General features: G+C 43.5%; 1 protein-coding gene across 1 annotated transcript; it reads left to right on the top strand.

The window, feature by feature from the left end:
• Window positions 1-920: 920 nt before the first annotated feature.
• On the top strand, window positions 921-4,981 carry LOC129695129 (uncharacterized). The gene is made up of 4 exons (XM_055631893.1): window positions 921-981; window positions 2,324-2,482; window positions 3,423-3,587; window positions 4,683-4,981. Exons 2-4 carry the CDS (start codon window positions 2,341-2,343, stop codon window positions 4,979-4,981), a joined length of 606 nt encoding a protein of 201 aa, XP_055487868.1. The 5' UTR covers window positions 921-981; window positions 2,324-2,340.
• Window positions 4,982-16,168: the final 11,187 nt, after the last annotated feature.

Genomic DNA, 16,168 nt, shown 5'->3' on the forward strand with positions numbered 1-16,168 from the left:
GTCTTCCTTAATACCAAGTCGACTTGCAAATTATCTTTTTGGGAGTCAAGCACCAGTTCTCCCAAGCCCCATTTAACCTCCAATTTCTGAAATTTCTCCTCATTTAGAAAATACTCTACACACTTATTCCTTATTCTAAAATGCTTGACCCCACACTTTGCTGCACTATATTCCATCTGCCAATTCTCTGCCCATTGTCGTTCTGCAAAGTCCCTGCTTTCTCTACACTACCTGCCCCTTGACCTATCTTCATATCATATGCAAACTTGGCCAAAAAGCCTTCAATTCCCTGATCCAAATTATTAATATACAACATGAAGGGCAGCGGCTTCAGCGCCAACCCCCTGCGGAACTCCGCTAGTCACTTCTAGCCAACCACAAAAAGACCCCTGTATTCCCACTCTTAGCCATCTGTTGTCCAGCCAGCCTGCTATCCTTGCTAGTGTCTTCCTTTTAACACCATAGATTCTCATCTTCCTGTGGATCTTCTCCAGTGGTAGCACATTTTCCCTTAGATATGCGGGATAAAATTGCTCACAATATTTCAAATGTGGTCTTACAAGCGCTTTCTAGAGACACAGTATTACATCCCTGTTTTTGTATTCAAGTCAACTGCAGGAATAACAGCTGGAATTGCGTTTGACTTCCTGACTACCGAATCGAAGTTTAAAAAAATTTGGAATCCTGCACCAGCTCTTCAAACTTCCTTTGCACTTCTAAATTCAGAATTTCCTCCCCAATTAGAAAATAGTGTACGCATTTATTGCTTCTAGCAAAATGCTTATTACTTATCTAAATTGGGATGTTTCTTTGCAGGTTTTGGATCAAATGAAATGGGGTGTACCAACAATAGGAAAGATGAGTTGGACCAAAGTACTTCTGAAAATGATCAGCGCTCAAAGAACACTCCCAGTCAAACTGGCAACCAGGACACCGTTCGAAGGCAAGGACATCAGTCCAGAGAGTCTGGTCCTATTGAAGGTTTGTTTTCTCCCAGTGATTCACGGAGGAACTGTGGAAAAGGTTTGTCCACACAATTTCGCTTAGAATTAAACTCAAACGTGTCAAATATCACAGCAGGTCGCTGGCACGTCACACATCTGCTTGCAGGAAAACATATAGCAATGTGCGTCCGCATCTTACCAGAGGCTTTCATAACAGGCACAAGGTCACTGCCCCTGTTTTTACATCTATGACTTCTGCCATTGCATAGGTCTTCTATTAATTACTCAAATGACTCTTGCAACTTATTTTTTGGGAGTCAAGCACTACAGTTCTCCCAAGCCCATTTAACCTCCAATTTCTGAAATTTCTCCTCATTTTAGAAATAATACTCTACACACTTATCTTATTCTAAAATGTCACAGAGTAATACAGTGTTGACACAGACCCTTCAGCCCAATTTGTCCATACTGATCAACATGTCCCATCTACACTACTCCCACCTGCCCGCATTTGGCCAATGTCCCTTTAAACCCGTCCTATTAATGTACCTGTCCAAATACAGTAATTTGGGTGGAAACAGGCCCTTCGGCCCAACATGTCCACACCGACCAACATGTCCCGTCTACACTATTTCTACCGGCCTGCGTTTGGACAATGTTCCTCCAAACCATCCTATACATCTACCTGTCTAAATGTTTCTTAAATGTTGCGAATGTACCTGTTAACTGCTTCCTCTGGCAGGTTGTTCCATACTCCCACCACCCTCAGTGTGAAAAAGTTATGCCTCAGTTCCTACTAAATCTTTCCCCCATCACCATAAATCTATGTCCTCTGGTTCCTGATTCCCCAAATCTGGGCAAGAAACTCTGTGTGTCTACCTGATCTATTACCCCCACTCTTAGCAATCTGTTGTCCAGCCAGCCTGCTATCCTTGCTAGTGTCTTCCTTTCAACACCATAGGCTCTCATCTTCTTTAGCAAACACTAGTGCGGCACCTTACCAGAGGCTTTCTCAACATCGAGGTGAACAACATCTACTGATTCTCCTTTGCGTCTCTTGCTATTTACTTCCTCAAAGGATTCTATTAGATTTGTCAGACAAGATCTCCCCTTCAAAAAACATGCTGACTTTGGCCTATATTATCATGTATTAATCTCTTGTAAATACTCTGTTACCTCATAATTTATAATACACTCAAAAATCTTACCAACCACTGAAGTCAGGCTAATCTTGCCATGTACGTTCTCTGCAAATCTTTATTCTAGATGAAAAACAATAATGGGCTGAACATCGAGCCCTGAGGCACACCACTAGTCACAGGTCTCCACTCCGAAAAGCAACCTTCATTTTACTTATTCAACTGGCATTGTTCTTGCAGGTGAGGGATCAAATGAAATGCCGTGTACCAACAGTAAGCAGCATCTTTTTGGGCAAAGTCCTTCCAAAAACAAGGCGCACATAAATACCTTTCAAACTGGCAACCAGGACACCTCTCGAAGGCAAGGTCATCAGTCCACAGAGCCCGGTTCTATTGAAGGTTTGTTTTTCCCAGAGATTCACCGCAGAATTGTGAAAAAGTATGTTTCCACTCAATGTCGCTTCAAATCTATTTTCGAACGGGTCAAGTATCACAGCAGGTCGCTGCCCCGTCACACATTCGCATGCTGGGAAACATAGCAGTGTCATAGAGTGATACAGGGTGAAAACAGACTCTACACTAGTTTGGCAAGCCTACATTTAACCTCCAATTTGTGAAATTTCTCCTCATTTAGAAAATACTCTACACACTTATTCCTTATTCTAAAATGCTTGACCCCACACTTTGCTGCACTATATTCCATCTGCCAATTCTCTGCCCACTGTCGTTCTGCAGAGTCCCTGCTTTCTCTACACTACCTGCTCCTAAACCTATCTTCATATCATATGCAAACTTGGCCAAAAAGCCTTCAATTCCCTGATCCAAATTATTAATATACAACATGAAGGGCAGCGGCTTCAGCGCCAATCCTGCGGAACTCCGCTAGTCACTTCTAGCCAACCACAAAAAGACTCCTGTATTCCCACTCTTAGCCATCTGTTGTCCAGCCAGCCTGCTATCCTTGCTAGTGTCTTCCTTTTAACACCATAGATTCTCATCTTCCTGTGGATCTTCTCCAGTGGTAGCACATTTTCCCTTAGATATGCGGGATAAAATTGCTCACAATATTTCAAATGTGGTCTTACAAGCGCTTTCTAGAGACACAGTATTACATCCCTGTTTTTGTATTCGTCAACTGCTGGAATAACTGCTGGAATTGCATTTGACTTCCTGACTACCGAATCGAAGTTTAAAAAAATTTGGAATCCTGCACCAGCTCTTCCAACTTCCTTTGCACTTCTAAATTCAGAATTTCCTCCCCAATTAGAAAATAGTGTACGCATTTATTGCTTCTAGCAAAATGCTTATTACTTATCTAAATTGGGATGTTTCTTTGCAGGTTTTGGATCAAATGAAATGGGGTGTACCAACAATAGGAAAGATGAGTTGGACCAAAGTACTTCTGAAAATGATCAGCGCTCAAAACACACTCCCAGTCAAACTGGCAACCAGGACACCGCTCGAAGGCAAGGACATCAGTCCAGAGAGTCTGGTCCTATTGAAGGTTTGTTTTCTCCCAGTGATTCACGGAGGAACTGTGGAAAAGGTTTGTCCACACAATTTCGCTTAGAATTAAACTCAAACGTGTCAAATATCACAGCAGGTCGCTGGCACGTCACACATCTGCTTGCAGGAAAACATAGCAGGGTCACAGAGTAATACAGTGTTGACACAGACCCTTCAGCCCAATTTGTCCATACTGATCAACATGTCCCATCTACACTACTCCCACCTGCCCGCATTTGGCCAATGTCCCTTTAAACACGTCCTATTAATGTACCTGTCCAAATACAGTAATTTGGGTGGAAACAGGCCCTTCGGCCCAACATGTCCACACCGACCAACATGTCCCGTCTACACTATTTCTACCGGCCTGTGTTCCTCCAAACCATCCTATACATCTACCTGTCTAAATGTTTCTTAAATGTTGCGAATGTACCTGTTAACTGCTTCCTCTGGCAGGTTGTTCCATACTCCCACCACCCTCAGTGTGAAAAAGTTATGCCTCAGTTCCTACTAAATCTTTCCCCCATCACCATAAATCTATGTCCTCTGGTTCCCGATTCCCCAAATCTGGGCAAGAGACTCTGTGTGTCTACCTGATCTATTACCCCCACTCTTAGCAATCTGTTGTCCAGCCAGCCTGCTATCCTTGCTAGCGTCTTCCTTTCAACACCATAGGCTCTCATCTTCTTTAGCAAACACTAGTGCGGCACCTTACCAGAGGCTTTCTCAACATCGAGGTGAACAACATCTACTGACTCTCCTTTGCGTCTCTTGCTATTTACTTCCTCAAAGGATTCTATTAGATTTGTCAGACAAGATCTCCCCTTCAAAAAACATGCTGACTTTGGCCTATATTATCATGAATTAATCTCTTGTAAATACTCTGTTACCTCATAATTTATAATACACTCAAAAATCTTACCAACCACTGAAGTCAGGCTAATCTTGCCATGTACGTTCTCTGCAAATCTTTATTCTAGATGAGAAACAATAATGGGCTGAACATCGAGCCCTGAGGCACACCACTAGTCACAGGTCTCCACTCTGAAAAGCAACCTTCATTTTACTTATTCAACTGGCATTGTTCTTGCAGGTGAGGGATCAAATGAAATGCCGTGTACCAACAGTAAGCAGCATCTTTTTAGGCAAAGTCCTTCCAAATTCAAGGCGCTCATGAATACCTTTCAAACTGGCAACCAGGACACCTCTCGAAGGCAAGGTCATCAGTCCACAGAGCCTGGTTCTATTGAAGGTTTGTTTTTCCCAGAGATTCACCGCAGAATTGTGAAAAAGTATTTTTCCACTCAATGTCGCTTCAAATCTATTTTCAAACGGGTCAAGTATCACAGCAGGTCGCTGCCCCGTCACACATTCGCATGCTGGGAAACATAGCAGTGCACAATGGGCTAAGAGTTCGGCTGGCGACCGGAAGGTAGCCGGTTCAAATCCCGCTTGGAGTGCATACTGTCGTTGTGTCCTTGGGCAAGACACTTCACCCACCTTTGCCTGTAATGGAATGGCGGCAGGCGCGGGCACACCGCGACGCCCTGTGTCTCGCTTTCAAGGGAGATGCTAAAAAATGCATTTCGTTGTCTCTGTACTGTACACTGACAATGACAATAAATTGAATCATTTCATTTTTTTTTCAGTGTCATAGAGTGATACAGGGTGAAAACAGACTCTACACTAGTTTGGCAAGCCTACATTTAACCTCCAATTTGTGAAATTTCTCCTCATTTAGAAAATACTCTACACACTTATTCCTTATTCTAAAATGCTTGACCCCACACTTTGCTGCACTATATTCCATCTGCCAATTCTCTGCCCACTGTCGTTCTGCAGAGTCCCTGCTTTCTCTACACTACCTGCTCCTTGACCTATCTTCATATCATATGCAAACTTGGCCAAAAAGCCTTCAATTCCCTGATCCAAATTATTAATATACAACATGAAGGGCAGCGGCTTCAGCGCCAATCCTGCGGAACTCCGCTAGTCACTTCTAGCCAACCACAAAAAGACCCCTGTATTCCCACTCTTAGCCATCTGTTGTCCAGCCAGCCTGCTATCCTTGCTAGTGTCTTCCTTTTAACACCATACATTCTCATCTTCCTGTGGATCTTCTCCAGTGGTAGCACATTTTCCCTTAGATATGCGGGATAAAATTGCTCACAATATTTCAAATGTGGTCTTACAAGCGCTTTCTAGAGACACAGTATTACATCCCTGTTTTTGTATTCGTCAACTGCTGGAATAACTGCTGGAATTGCATTTGACTTCCTGACTACTGAATCGAAGTTTAATAAAATTTGGAATCCTGCACCAGCTCTTCCAACTTCCTTTGCACTTCTAAATTCAGAATTTCCTCCCCAATTAGAAAATAGTGTACGCATTTATTGCTTCTAGCAAAATGCTTATTACTTATCTAAATTGGGATGTTTCTTTGCAGGTTTTGGATCAAATGAAATGGGGTGTACCAACAATAGGAAAGATGAGTTGGACCAAAGTACTTCTGAAAATGATCAGCGCTCAAAGAACACTCCCAATCAAACTGGCAACCAGGACACCGTTCGAAGGCAAGGACATCAGTCCAGAGAGTCTGGTCCTACTGTCGGTTTGTTTTCTCCCAGTGATTCACGGAGGAACTGTGGAAAAGGTTTGTCCACACAATTTCGCTTAGAATTAAACTCAAACGTGTCAAATATCACAGCAGGTCGCTGGCACGTCACACATCTGCTTGCAGGAAAACATAGCAGGGTCACAGAGTAATACAGTGTTGACACAGACCCTTCAGCCCAATTTGTCCATACTGATCAACATGTCCCATCTACACTACTCCCACCTGCCCGCATTTGGCCAATGTCCCTTTAAACCCGTCCTATTAATGTACCTGTCCAAATACAGTAATTTGGGTGGAAACAGGCCCTTCGGCCCAACATGTCCACACCGACCAACATGTCCCGTCTACACTATTTCTACCGGCCTGCGTTTGGACAATGTTCCTCCAAACCATCCTATACGTCTACCTGTCTAAATGTTGCGAATGTACCTGTTAACTGCTTCCTCTGGCAGGTTGTTCCATACTCCCACCACCCTCAGTGTGAAAAAGTTATGCCTCAGTTCCTACTAAATCTTTCCCCCATCACCATAAATCTATGTCCTCTGGTTCCCGATTCCCCAAATCTGGGCAAGAGACCCAGGTGTCTACCTGATCTATTACCCCCACTCTTAGCAATCTGTTGTCCAGCCAGCCTGCTATCCTTGCTAGCGTCTTTCTTTCAACACCATAGGCTCTCATCTTCTTTAGCAAACACTAGTGCGGCACCTTACCAGAGGCTTTCTCAACATCGAGGTGAACAACATCTACTGACTCTCCTTTGCGTCTCTTGCTATTTACTTCCTCAAAGGATTCTATTAGATTTGTCGGACAAGATCTCCCCTTCAAAAAACATGCTGACTTTGGCCTATATTATCATGAATTAATCTCTTGTAAATACTCTGTTACCTCATAATTTATAATACACTCAAAAATCTTACCAACCACTGAAGTCAGGCTAATCTTGCCATGTACGTTCTATGCAAATCTTTATTCTAGATGAGAAACAATAATGGGCTGAACATCGAGCCCTGAGGCACACCACTAGTCACAGGTCTCCACTCCGAAAAGCAACCTTCATTTTACTTCGGAGTCACGTGAGTGACTTTGTGAAGAAGCCCGCTCAGGGCGCAGGCGCGGCATTACGCCCAGCAGTGCAACAGCGGCGGCAGCTGGAGTCAGGCTCTCCAGCTGCACTTTAAAACGGACCGTCAGGTAAGTGGACGGTGCGTTGGGACTAACCGGAGGAGAGTTGGCGTTAGTGTTTTTGCAGAGCAAAATGTCTCAACGCAGGAAGCTCCCTCAGAGAACTGCCCGTGCTCTAACTCCACCGGAGGAGCCTATTCCAGCGGGGCAGCAACCGGCGGTAGTACCGCTCGTTGAGCGGTTTGCAATCCCTGAGACCGAGCCGGTCCCAGTCACGCCAGAGCCTGCACGGCGGGCTGGGAAAGCAACCCGGAAAACTAATCGGCCGATCGACTCCGACTCGTCGGAGGGGGAAATGTCCTCCCCAAAATGGAGGAGAGACAACCGCCTGAGTTGCATTCAGCAGCTCTTGGAGGGGATGGTCTACCGGGAACAGCAGCGCTCTCGGGCAGACAGGACAGGCGCCTCCTCCATAGTGTCGAGTCCGGCACTTCCCTTTGCAACCTCAGACCCAGAACTGGAGGCTAGCATTGGTGACCAGGGCAGGGCTGGTCTGGAAAAGGGGCAGGTGGAAGGAATCGGGAGTGTGCAGGGTGTGCAGGAACAGGAACAGCTGCTGGGTGTTGTGGATCGTTTTGTTGCTACCCCACGGGTTGGAGCACCTTTGGAGCCGAGGATGGCGGCTAGTATAAATCACCTGTCGAACAAGCCTCTACAGGAGAGGGTGCTCGCCCAAGTGCTGGAGGAACACACAGCACCAGACAACTGCGAGGCTCTTAAGGTTAAGAGTCTCAACAGTCAAATCTGGGGAAATGTGAGGGGACCAATACGGGCACAAGAGATAAAACTCCAGCGGATACTTCGCCTCCTCACGTCGGCCATCACAGCCTATGCTCGTTGCGTGCAGACTGAGGAGATGAGTACACACCAGCAGGATGTGCTCGCATTGATGTGTACAACTCAGTTTGAGTTGAACAACCTTCGGAGGGAAAACATCAGACCTGCCCTCAACCCAAAGTTTGCCGGCTTGTGCAAAACTCCATCTATGGAATCAGATTTGTTGTTATTTGGAAACAACCTCAACAAACAGCTCAAGGATATGGAGGAGGCATCCAAAACCTTCAGCCTCATGAGGGCAGGCCCAGCGACAAGCAAACCTAGAACATTTCTCACACCCAGGCGGCAGCACACCACTGCATCCACCAGTCAGCGTCCGGAACATGGGACTGGTGAAAGCTTGGGGCCGCACTATCCCCAAAGACCTTTTTTAGGTCAGGGCCCGCCGCGGACCCCCTGGAAAATGCGCCTCCCCCCAACATCGCCAGCACGTCGACAAGGCAAAGCACTAAGGAAAAAGAAATCACAAAGTCGTCAATAACCATGGAGGTAGGTGGATCTGGTTCCTACCAGCATACAGAGAATAAGGGTGCCTTACTAACAGGGGGAAGGTTACACTTGTTTAAAGAAGCATGGGCATTGATCACTAATGATAAATATATACTCAATAGCATTGGAGGGTATAAAATTGAATTTATTTCAAAAATACCGCCAGTTCAACACCGGCCCGAAAGGGTATTTTTTCTCTCCAAAAAAGAACAACAGGAGGGACAAGCTGAACTGGTGAGACTTATAAACAAAGGGGTCATAGAAAAAACTAAACATGAGCCCTTGGAATTTGTTTCCAACATATTTACAAAAACTAAAAAAGATGGTGGATGTCGCATCATCATTGACTTAACATCCCTGAATGATTTTGTTAAGTATATACATTTCAAAATGGAAACATTTGTGACTGCTAGACAACTGATTTCCAAAGGATACTATATGGCAAGCATTGATCTCAAAGATGCTTACTATCTGGTACCTATACATAAGGATTATAGCAGATACCTTAAATTTATCTGGATGGGGGAGCTGTGGCAGTATAAAGCACTGCCTAATGGGCTTACTTCAGCCCCAAGACTATTCACTAAAATATTAAAACCAGCCATGGCAACATTAAGGAAACTTAATCATATAGTCATGGCATATTTGGACGATATCCTCATAGTTGGGAAAACTATGGAATTGGCTGTAGCAGCAGTATCAGCTACTAAACAGCTCCTAGAAGCTCTAGGGTTCGTCTTACATCCAGATAAATCCAAGTTAAATCCATCCACGATAATGGACTACCTGGGTTTCACAATTAACTCAGTCCAAATGACTATTACCCTGCCAAGGGAAAAGATGATTGCATTAGTACAATCATGCAATAACTTAAAGATGAACAAAAAACCAACTATTCGACAAGTGGCAGCAGTAATTGGGAAAATGGTAGCAGCATTTCCAGCTATCCAATTTGGACCTTTGCACTATCAAAATTTACAAAGAGCAAAGGTAAAGGCACTAAAACGACATAAAGGTCATTATGACCGAGTCATGAATTTACCCCCTGAAGCAATATCAGAGCTACAGTGGTGGATACAAAACATTTGGCACAGTTGTAGTCCTATTATTATTACTAATGCTACTTTAGTACTCCAAACAGATGCCAGTGCTAAAGGCTGGGGAGCAACTAACTCCATATCCAGCACAGGTGGTAGATGGACTAACTTAGAATCATCATTACTATCTACACTGGGCATTAATTATTTGGAAATGTTGGGCGCCTTTTATGGTTTGAAAGCATATGTATCCAATATGCATCACTTGCATGTTAGATTACAAATAGACAATACTACGGTGGTGGCTTACATTAACCATATGGGCGGCATAAAATCTTTATCATGCGACAAATTGGTCAATACGATTTGGCAATGGTGTGTCGAAAGACATATTTGGCTTTCAGCTACCTATCTACCAGGTAAGCTAAATACAGTGGCGGACACCAGGTCACGCAAATTCAATGACAACATCGAATGGATGTTAAATCCTAAAGCATTTGCTAAAATTGTAAAGCAATATGGGAAGCCAGATATCGATTTATTTGCATCAAGACTGAATCACCAATTAACTACGTATGTCGCGTGGGAACCAGATCCAGAGGCAGCAGCGGTAGATGCATTCACGCTGGATTGGGGAAAGTTCGTTTTCTATGCCTTTCCTCCCTTCTGCCTCATCAGTCGGGTACTTCGCAAAATCCAGATGGATTCAGCATCTGGAATTTTGGTGGTGCCCGACTGGCCTACACAGCCATGGTTCCCAGTACTCCATGACGTGGTGGTGGAATCACCAATGGTGTTTCCCAGTCATTCAGGGTTATTGACTCACCCAGTGTCAGGCATAAGCCATCCATGCCATCAAGACATGAAACTCCTGGGTTGCAGATTTTAAACCGACCCTATCTGGACCTGGGATTATCGCAACAAACCATCACCACCATGTCAGCATCCCTGAGAACATCTACAAAGAGGCAGTACCTAACCAACATCAAGAAATGGGAGAGGTACTGCCAAGAAACGGGGACTGCTTACGAAACAGCCACAGTAGCCAATGTTCTCGAGTTCCTGGCCTACTTACATCATCATGAGGATATGAGCTACAGTGCCATCAACACGGCACGTAGTGCCCTCTCCAACTACCTCAAACCTGCAGGACATCAGCCCATGGGGTCCCATCCGCTGGTGGTCAAACTGATGAGGGGCATATATAACATTAAGCCCCCCAAGCCTAGATATACTCAAATTTGGGACATCAGTGTTGTGCTCACATACCTTCGGGACAGACCACCAGCAAGATCCCTCAGCCTTGAGCAATTGACATTAAAAACGCTCATGCTTATGGCACTAGTATCTGCACAGAGGGTCCAGTCATTGCATAAACTTCGACTGGACAGCATGGAAACAACGTCAGACCAGGTAACCTTCACTATACAAGGTCTGATAAAACAAAGCAGGCCAGGAACATCCAACACGCTAGTGGTATTCCGGGCCTACCCACCAGAGCCACGATTGTGTGTGGTGACCCACATCAAACATTATATTGACACAACCCATAATATCCGAGGAAGTGAAAGAGCCTTATGGGTCAGCCACAAAAAACCACATGGCAGGGTAACGAGCCAGACCATTTCAAGATGGTTAAAACAGGTATTGGAAGCTGCTGGAATAGACATTAATGTATATAAATCTCATTCCACCAGGGCAGCATCCACATCAACGGCAGCAAGGATGAATGTGCCTATTGACCTCATCCTGAACAAAGCAGGATGGTCGAGGGAATCCACATTCCGGACGTTCTATGACAAGCCTTTGGTGAAGCCTGATTTATTTGCAGCAAGAATATTAGAAACTGCAAATATTTAATTTAAAGCCCGGGGGAGCTATTTGTTTTTGTTATTGTTAATAAATACCGTTTTGTTTTGAAAACAGATTCATTGGTTGATTACAATAACACTTCCTTCCTCAAGAGCTTTCGGCAGTGAGTGAGTAAAACTGTTACACGGTTTGAAATCACAGAGCTTTGAAATCTTCACGAAGTCACTCACGTGACTCCGAAGTAAAATAGTAAGATTAAACGAGAACTTACCAGTTTGAAGTTTGATCTGTATTTTATGAGGAGTTACGATGAGGGATTACGTGCCCTCCGCTCCCACCCTCATTACATGGATCAAACTGATAATTGATGTCTCTTTATTCTTTACTATGTTACTTCAAATACGTGTGTCTGTCTGTGATTCCACACCGCTGCTTGGAAGCATGCCGTGCCTGCGCCCTGAGCGGGCTTCTTCACGTAATCCCTCATCGTAACTCCTCATTAAATACAGATCAAACTTCAAACTGGTAAGTTCTCGTTTAATCTTACTATTTTAGTTAATCAACTGGCATTGTTCTTGCAGGTGAGGGATCAAATGAAATGCTGTGTACCAACAGTAAGCAGCATCTTTTTGGGCAAAGTCCTTCCAAAAACAAGGCGCACATAAATACCTTTCAAACTGGCAACCAGGACACCTCTCCAAGGCAAGGTCATCAGTCCACAGAGCCTGGTTCTATTGAAGGTTTGTTTTTCCCAGAGATTCACCGCAGAATTGTGAAAAAGTATTTTTCCACTCAATTCGCTTCAAATCTATTTTCGAACGGGTCAAGTATCACAGCAGGTCGCTGCCCCGTCACACATTCGCATGCTGGGAAACATAGCAGTGTCATAGAGTGATAAAGGGTGCAAACAGACTCTACACTAGTTTGGCAAGCCTACATTTAACCTCCAATTTCTGAAATTTCTCCTCATTTAGAAAATACTCTACACACTTATTCCTTATTCTAAAATGCTTGACCCCACACTTTGCTGCACTATATTCCATCTGCCAATTCTCTGCCCACTGTCGTTCTGCAGAATCCCTGCTTTCTCTACACTACCTGCTCCTTGACCTATCTTCATATCATATGCAAACTTGGCCAAAAAGCCTTCAATTCCCTGATCCAAATTATTAATATACAACATGAAGGGCAGCGGCTTCAGCGCCAACCCCCTGCGGAACTCCGCTAGTCACTTCTAGCCAACCACAAAAAGACCCTGTATTCCCACTCTTAGCCATCTGTTGTCCAGCCAGCCTGCTATCCTTGCTAGTGTCTTCCTTTTAACACCATAGATTCTCATCTTCCTGTGGATCTTCTCCAGTGGTAGCACATTTTCCCTTAGATATGCGGGATAAAATTGCTCACAATATTTCAAATGTGGTCTTACAAGCGCTTTCTAGAGACACAGTATTACATCCCTGTTTTTGTATTCAAGTCAACTGCTGGAATAACAGCTGGAATTGCATTTGACTTCCTGACTACCGAATCGAAGTTTTAAAAAATTTGGAATCCTGCACCAGCTCTTCCAACTTCCTTTGCACTTCTAAATTCAGAATTTTCTCCCCAATTAGAAAATAGTGTACGCATTTATTGCTTCTAGCAAAATGCTTATTACTTATCTAAATTGGGATGTTTCTTTGCAGGTTTTGGATCAAATGAAATGGGGTGTACCAACAATAGGAAAGATGAGTTGGACCAAAGTACTTCTGAAAATGATCAGCGCTCAAAACACACTCCCAGTCAAACTGGCAACCAGGACACCGCTCGAAGGCAAGGACATCAGTCCAGAGTCTGGTCCTATTGAAGGTTTGTTTTCTCCCCGTGATTCACGGAGGAACTGTGGAAAAGGTTTGTCCACACAATTTCGCTTAGAATTAAACTCAAACGTGTCAAATATCACAGCAGGTCGCTGGCACGTCACACATCTGCTTGCAGGAAAACATAGCAGGGTCACAGAGTAATACAGTGTTGACACAGACCCTTCAGCCCAATTTGTCCAAACTGATCAACATGTCCCATCTACACTACTCCCACCTGCCCGCATTTGGCCAATGTCCCTTTAAACCCGTCCTATTAATGTACCTGTCCAGATACAGTAATTTGGGTGGAAACAGGCTCTTCGGCCCAACATGTCCACACCGACCAACATGTCCCGTCTACACTATTTCCACCGGCCTGCGTTTGGACAATGTTCCTCCAAACCATCCTATACATCTACCTGTCTAAATGTTTCTTAAATGTTGCGAATGTACCTGTTAACTGCTTCCTCTGGCAGGTTGTTCCATACTTCCACCACCCTCAGTGTGAAAATGTTATGCCTCAGTTCCTATTAAATCTTTCCCCCATCACCATAAATCTATGTCCTCTGGTTCCCGATTCCCCAAATCTGGGCAAGAAACTCTGTGTGTCTACCTGATCTATTACCCCCACTCTTAGCAATCTGTTGTCCAGCCAGCCTGCTATCCTTGCTAGCGTCTTCCTTTCAACACCATAGGCTCTCATCTTCTTTAGCAAACACTAGTGCGGCACCTTACCAGAGGCTTTCTCAACATCGAGGTGAACAACATCTACTGACTCTCCTTTGTCTCTCTTGCTATTTACTTCCTCAAAGGATTCTATTAGATTTGTCAGACAAGATCTCCCCTTCAAAAAACATGCTGACTTTGGCCTATATTATCATGAATTAATCTCTTGTAAATACTCTGTTACCTCATAATTTATAATACACTCAAAAATCTTACCAACCACTGAAGTCAGGCTAATCTTGCCATGTACGTTCTCTGCAAATCTTTATTCTAGATGAGAAACAATAATGGGCTGAACATCGAGCCCTGAGGCACACCACTAGTCACAGGTCTCCACTCCGAAAAGCAACCTTCATTTTACTTATTCAACTGGCATTGTTCTTGCAGGTGAGGGATCAAATGAAATGCCGTGTACCAACAGTAAGCAGCATCTTTTTGGGCAAAGTCCTTCCAAATTCAAGGCGCTCATAAATACCTTTCAAACTGGCAACCAGGACACCTCTCGAAGGCAAGGTCATCAGTCCACAGAGCCTGGTTCTATTGAAGGTTTGTTTTTCCCAGAGATTCACCGCAGAATTGTGAAAAAGTATTTATCACATATTAGAACAGACATTTGTAAACAATATAATGAACAATATAATGAACAAAAAAAAAGTTCAGTGTGTGTATGTACACACAAACTCATATATACAGATCAGATCTAAATATATGTACACACACACCCATATACAAAGGTACATGCGCTATTGAGCCATCCTAAATTTCGTTGTTAGAAACGGCGTGAGGGGAAGGTATGGTTCTAGTGAAACAGTTTCAGATGTTTCCAAGAGTGGGAGAGTCAAGGACTTCAATTCATAAGTTCCTAGGTCATCGGAGCAAAAATATGCCATCAGTCAGTATTGAGCATAGAAGTTGGGAGGTCATGTTGCAGTTGTATAAGGTAGGTATGTTACAAAACCTACCTGAATCGTCATTGGGAATCTGCCCTCAGCCATGTCCGCGATTTTGGCGCTGTTTGGAGGGGGCGGGTTTAAAACGCGATTTTTACTAGGCTGTACTAATCGCAGATGTTCAGCCTAGTAAATCATTAACGAAAAATCGCTGCAAGACCCGGTCGCAAAAGGTATTATTAGTTTTATAGGCCTCGATAATATAGTTATAATAGTTTAAAATTACTGTCTGATTCCGCAACATCTCGCAGCCCCAGGGTTTTATAAAGCAAACAATTAAAGGTATGTACCTTATTTTTACATTAAATGGGGCATATATATAACCCTATATATCAAGTTATCTATAGCGAGTAGCTCATTTTGGGCTTTTTATAAATCCCGCAGTATTTTTCTCGGCATTTGAGGGCACTAATCCAGCGCTATGTCAACATTCTAAACCAGCGCGTTCACAGAAACCCAGTAGAAAGCCGATTTAAATGGGCATTTATTTACAGCAATTGAACACTAAATTCCTTCCATTTGGCCTATAAATTAATGTAAATTAGATATAAAAATCATGTTATATTGTGAATTATTTGTGAATAATCTTTGGACACTTAGGCTATTTAAAAATGTTAATCTTTCCTTAAGAAATGGGCCTTTGATTATCCAAGATCACAGCTTTTTTGTTATGTCCATTGAAAATCAATAGGGAACAAGATGCTAATTTCCGAGTATGAAAATGGCCATCACTTTTTTAATACTTGAGATATGAAAGTGAATTTGGTGTCAAATTAAACTTATTGTTATGCTTTATCTGATGGGATAAATTGCAGACTTGATTTTTAAAATCTCAAAATTTTGTAACATTGCTATATAAGGCATTTATGAGGCCACATTTAGAGTATTGAGTTCAGTTTTGGGCACCGTGTTATCGGAATGATGTTGTCAAGCTGGAAAGGGCGCGGAGAAGATTTACAAGGATATGACAGGACTCGAGGGCCTGAGCTACGGGGTTAGAGTTAGTAGGCTAGGACTCTATTCCTTCAACTGCAGGAGGATGATGGTGATCTTATAGAGGTGTACAGTCATGAGAGGAATATATTGAGTAG

This window comes from Leucoraja erinacea, unplaced genomic scaffold (genome assembly GCF_028641065.1).
Source record: "Leucoraja erinacea ecotype New England unplaced genomic scaffold, Leri_hhj_1 Leri_951S, whole genome shotgun sequence".
Lineage (NCBI taxonomy): Eukaryota > Metazoa > Chordata > Chondrichthyes > Rajiformes > Rajidae > Leucoraja > Leucoraja erinaceus.

Excerpts from the sequence above, each read along its gene's own strand:
- LOC129695129 (XM_055631893.1), top strand. The coding sequence starts at position 2,341 with ATGCCGTGTACCAACAGTAAGCAGCATCTTTTTGGGCAAAGTCCTTCC. Across the intron at positions 2,483-3,422 it reads AGAGCCCGGTTCTATTGAAG|GTTTTGGATCAAATGAAATG; the intron begins GTTTGTTTTTCC and ends GTTTCTTTGCAG. Across the intron at positions 3,588-4,682 it reads AGAGTCTGGTCCTATTGAAG|GTGAGGGATCAAATGAAATG; the intron begins GTTTGTTTTCTC and ends TTGTTCTTGCAG.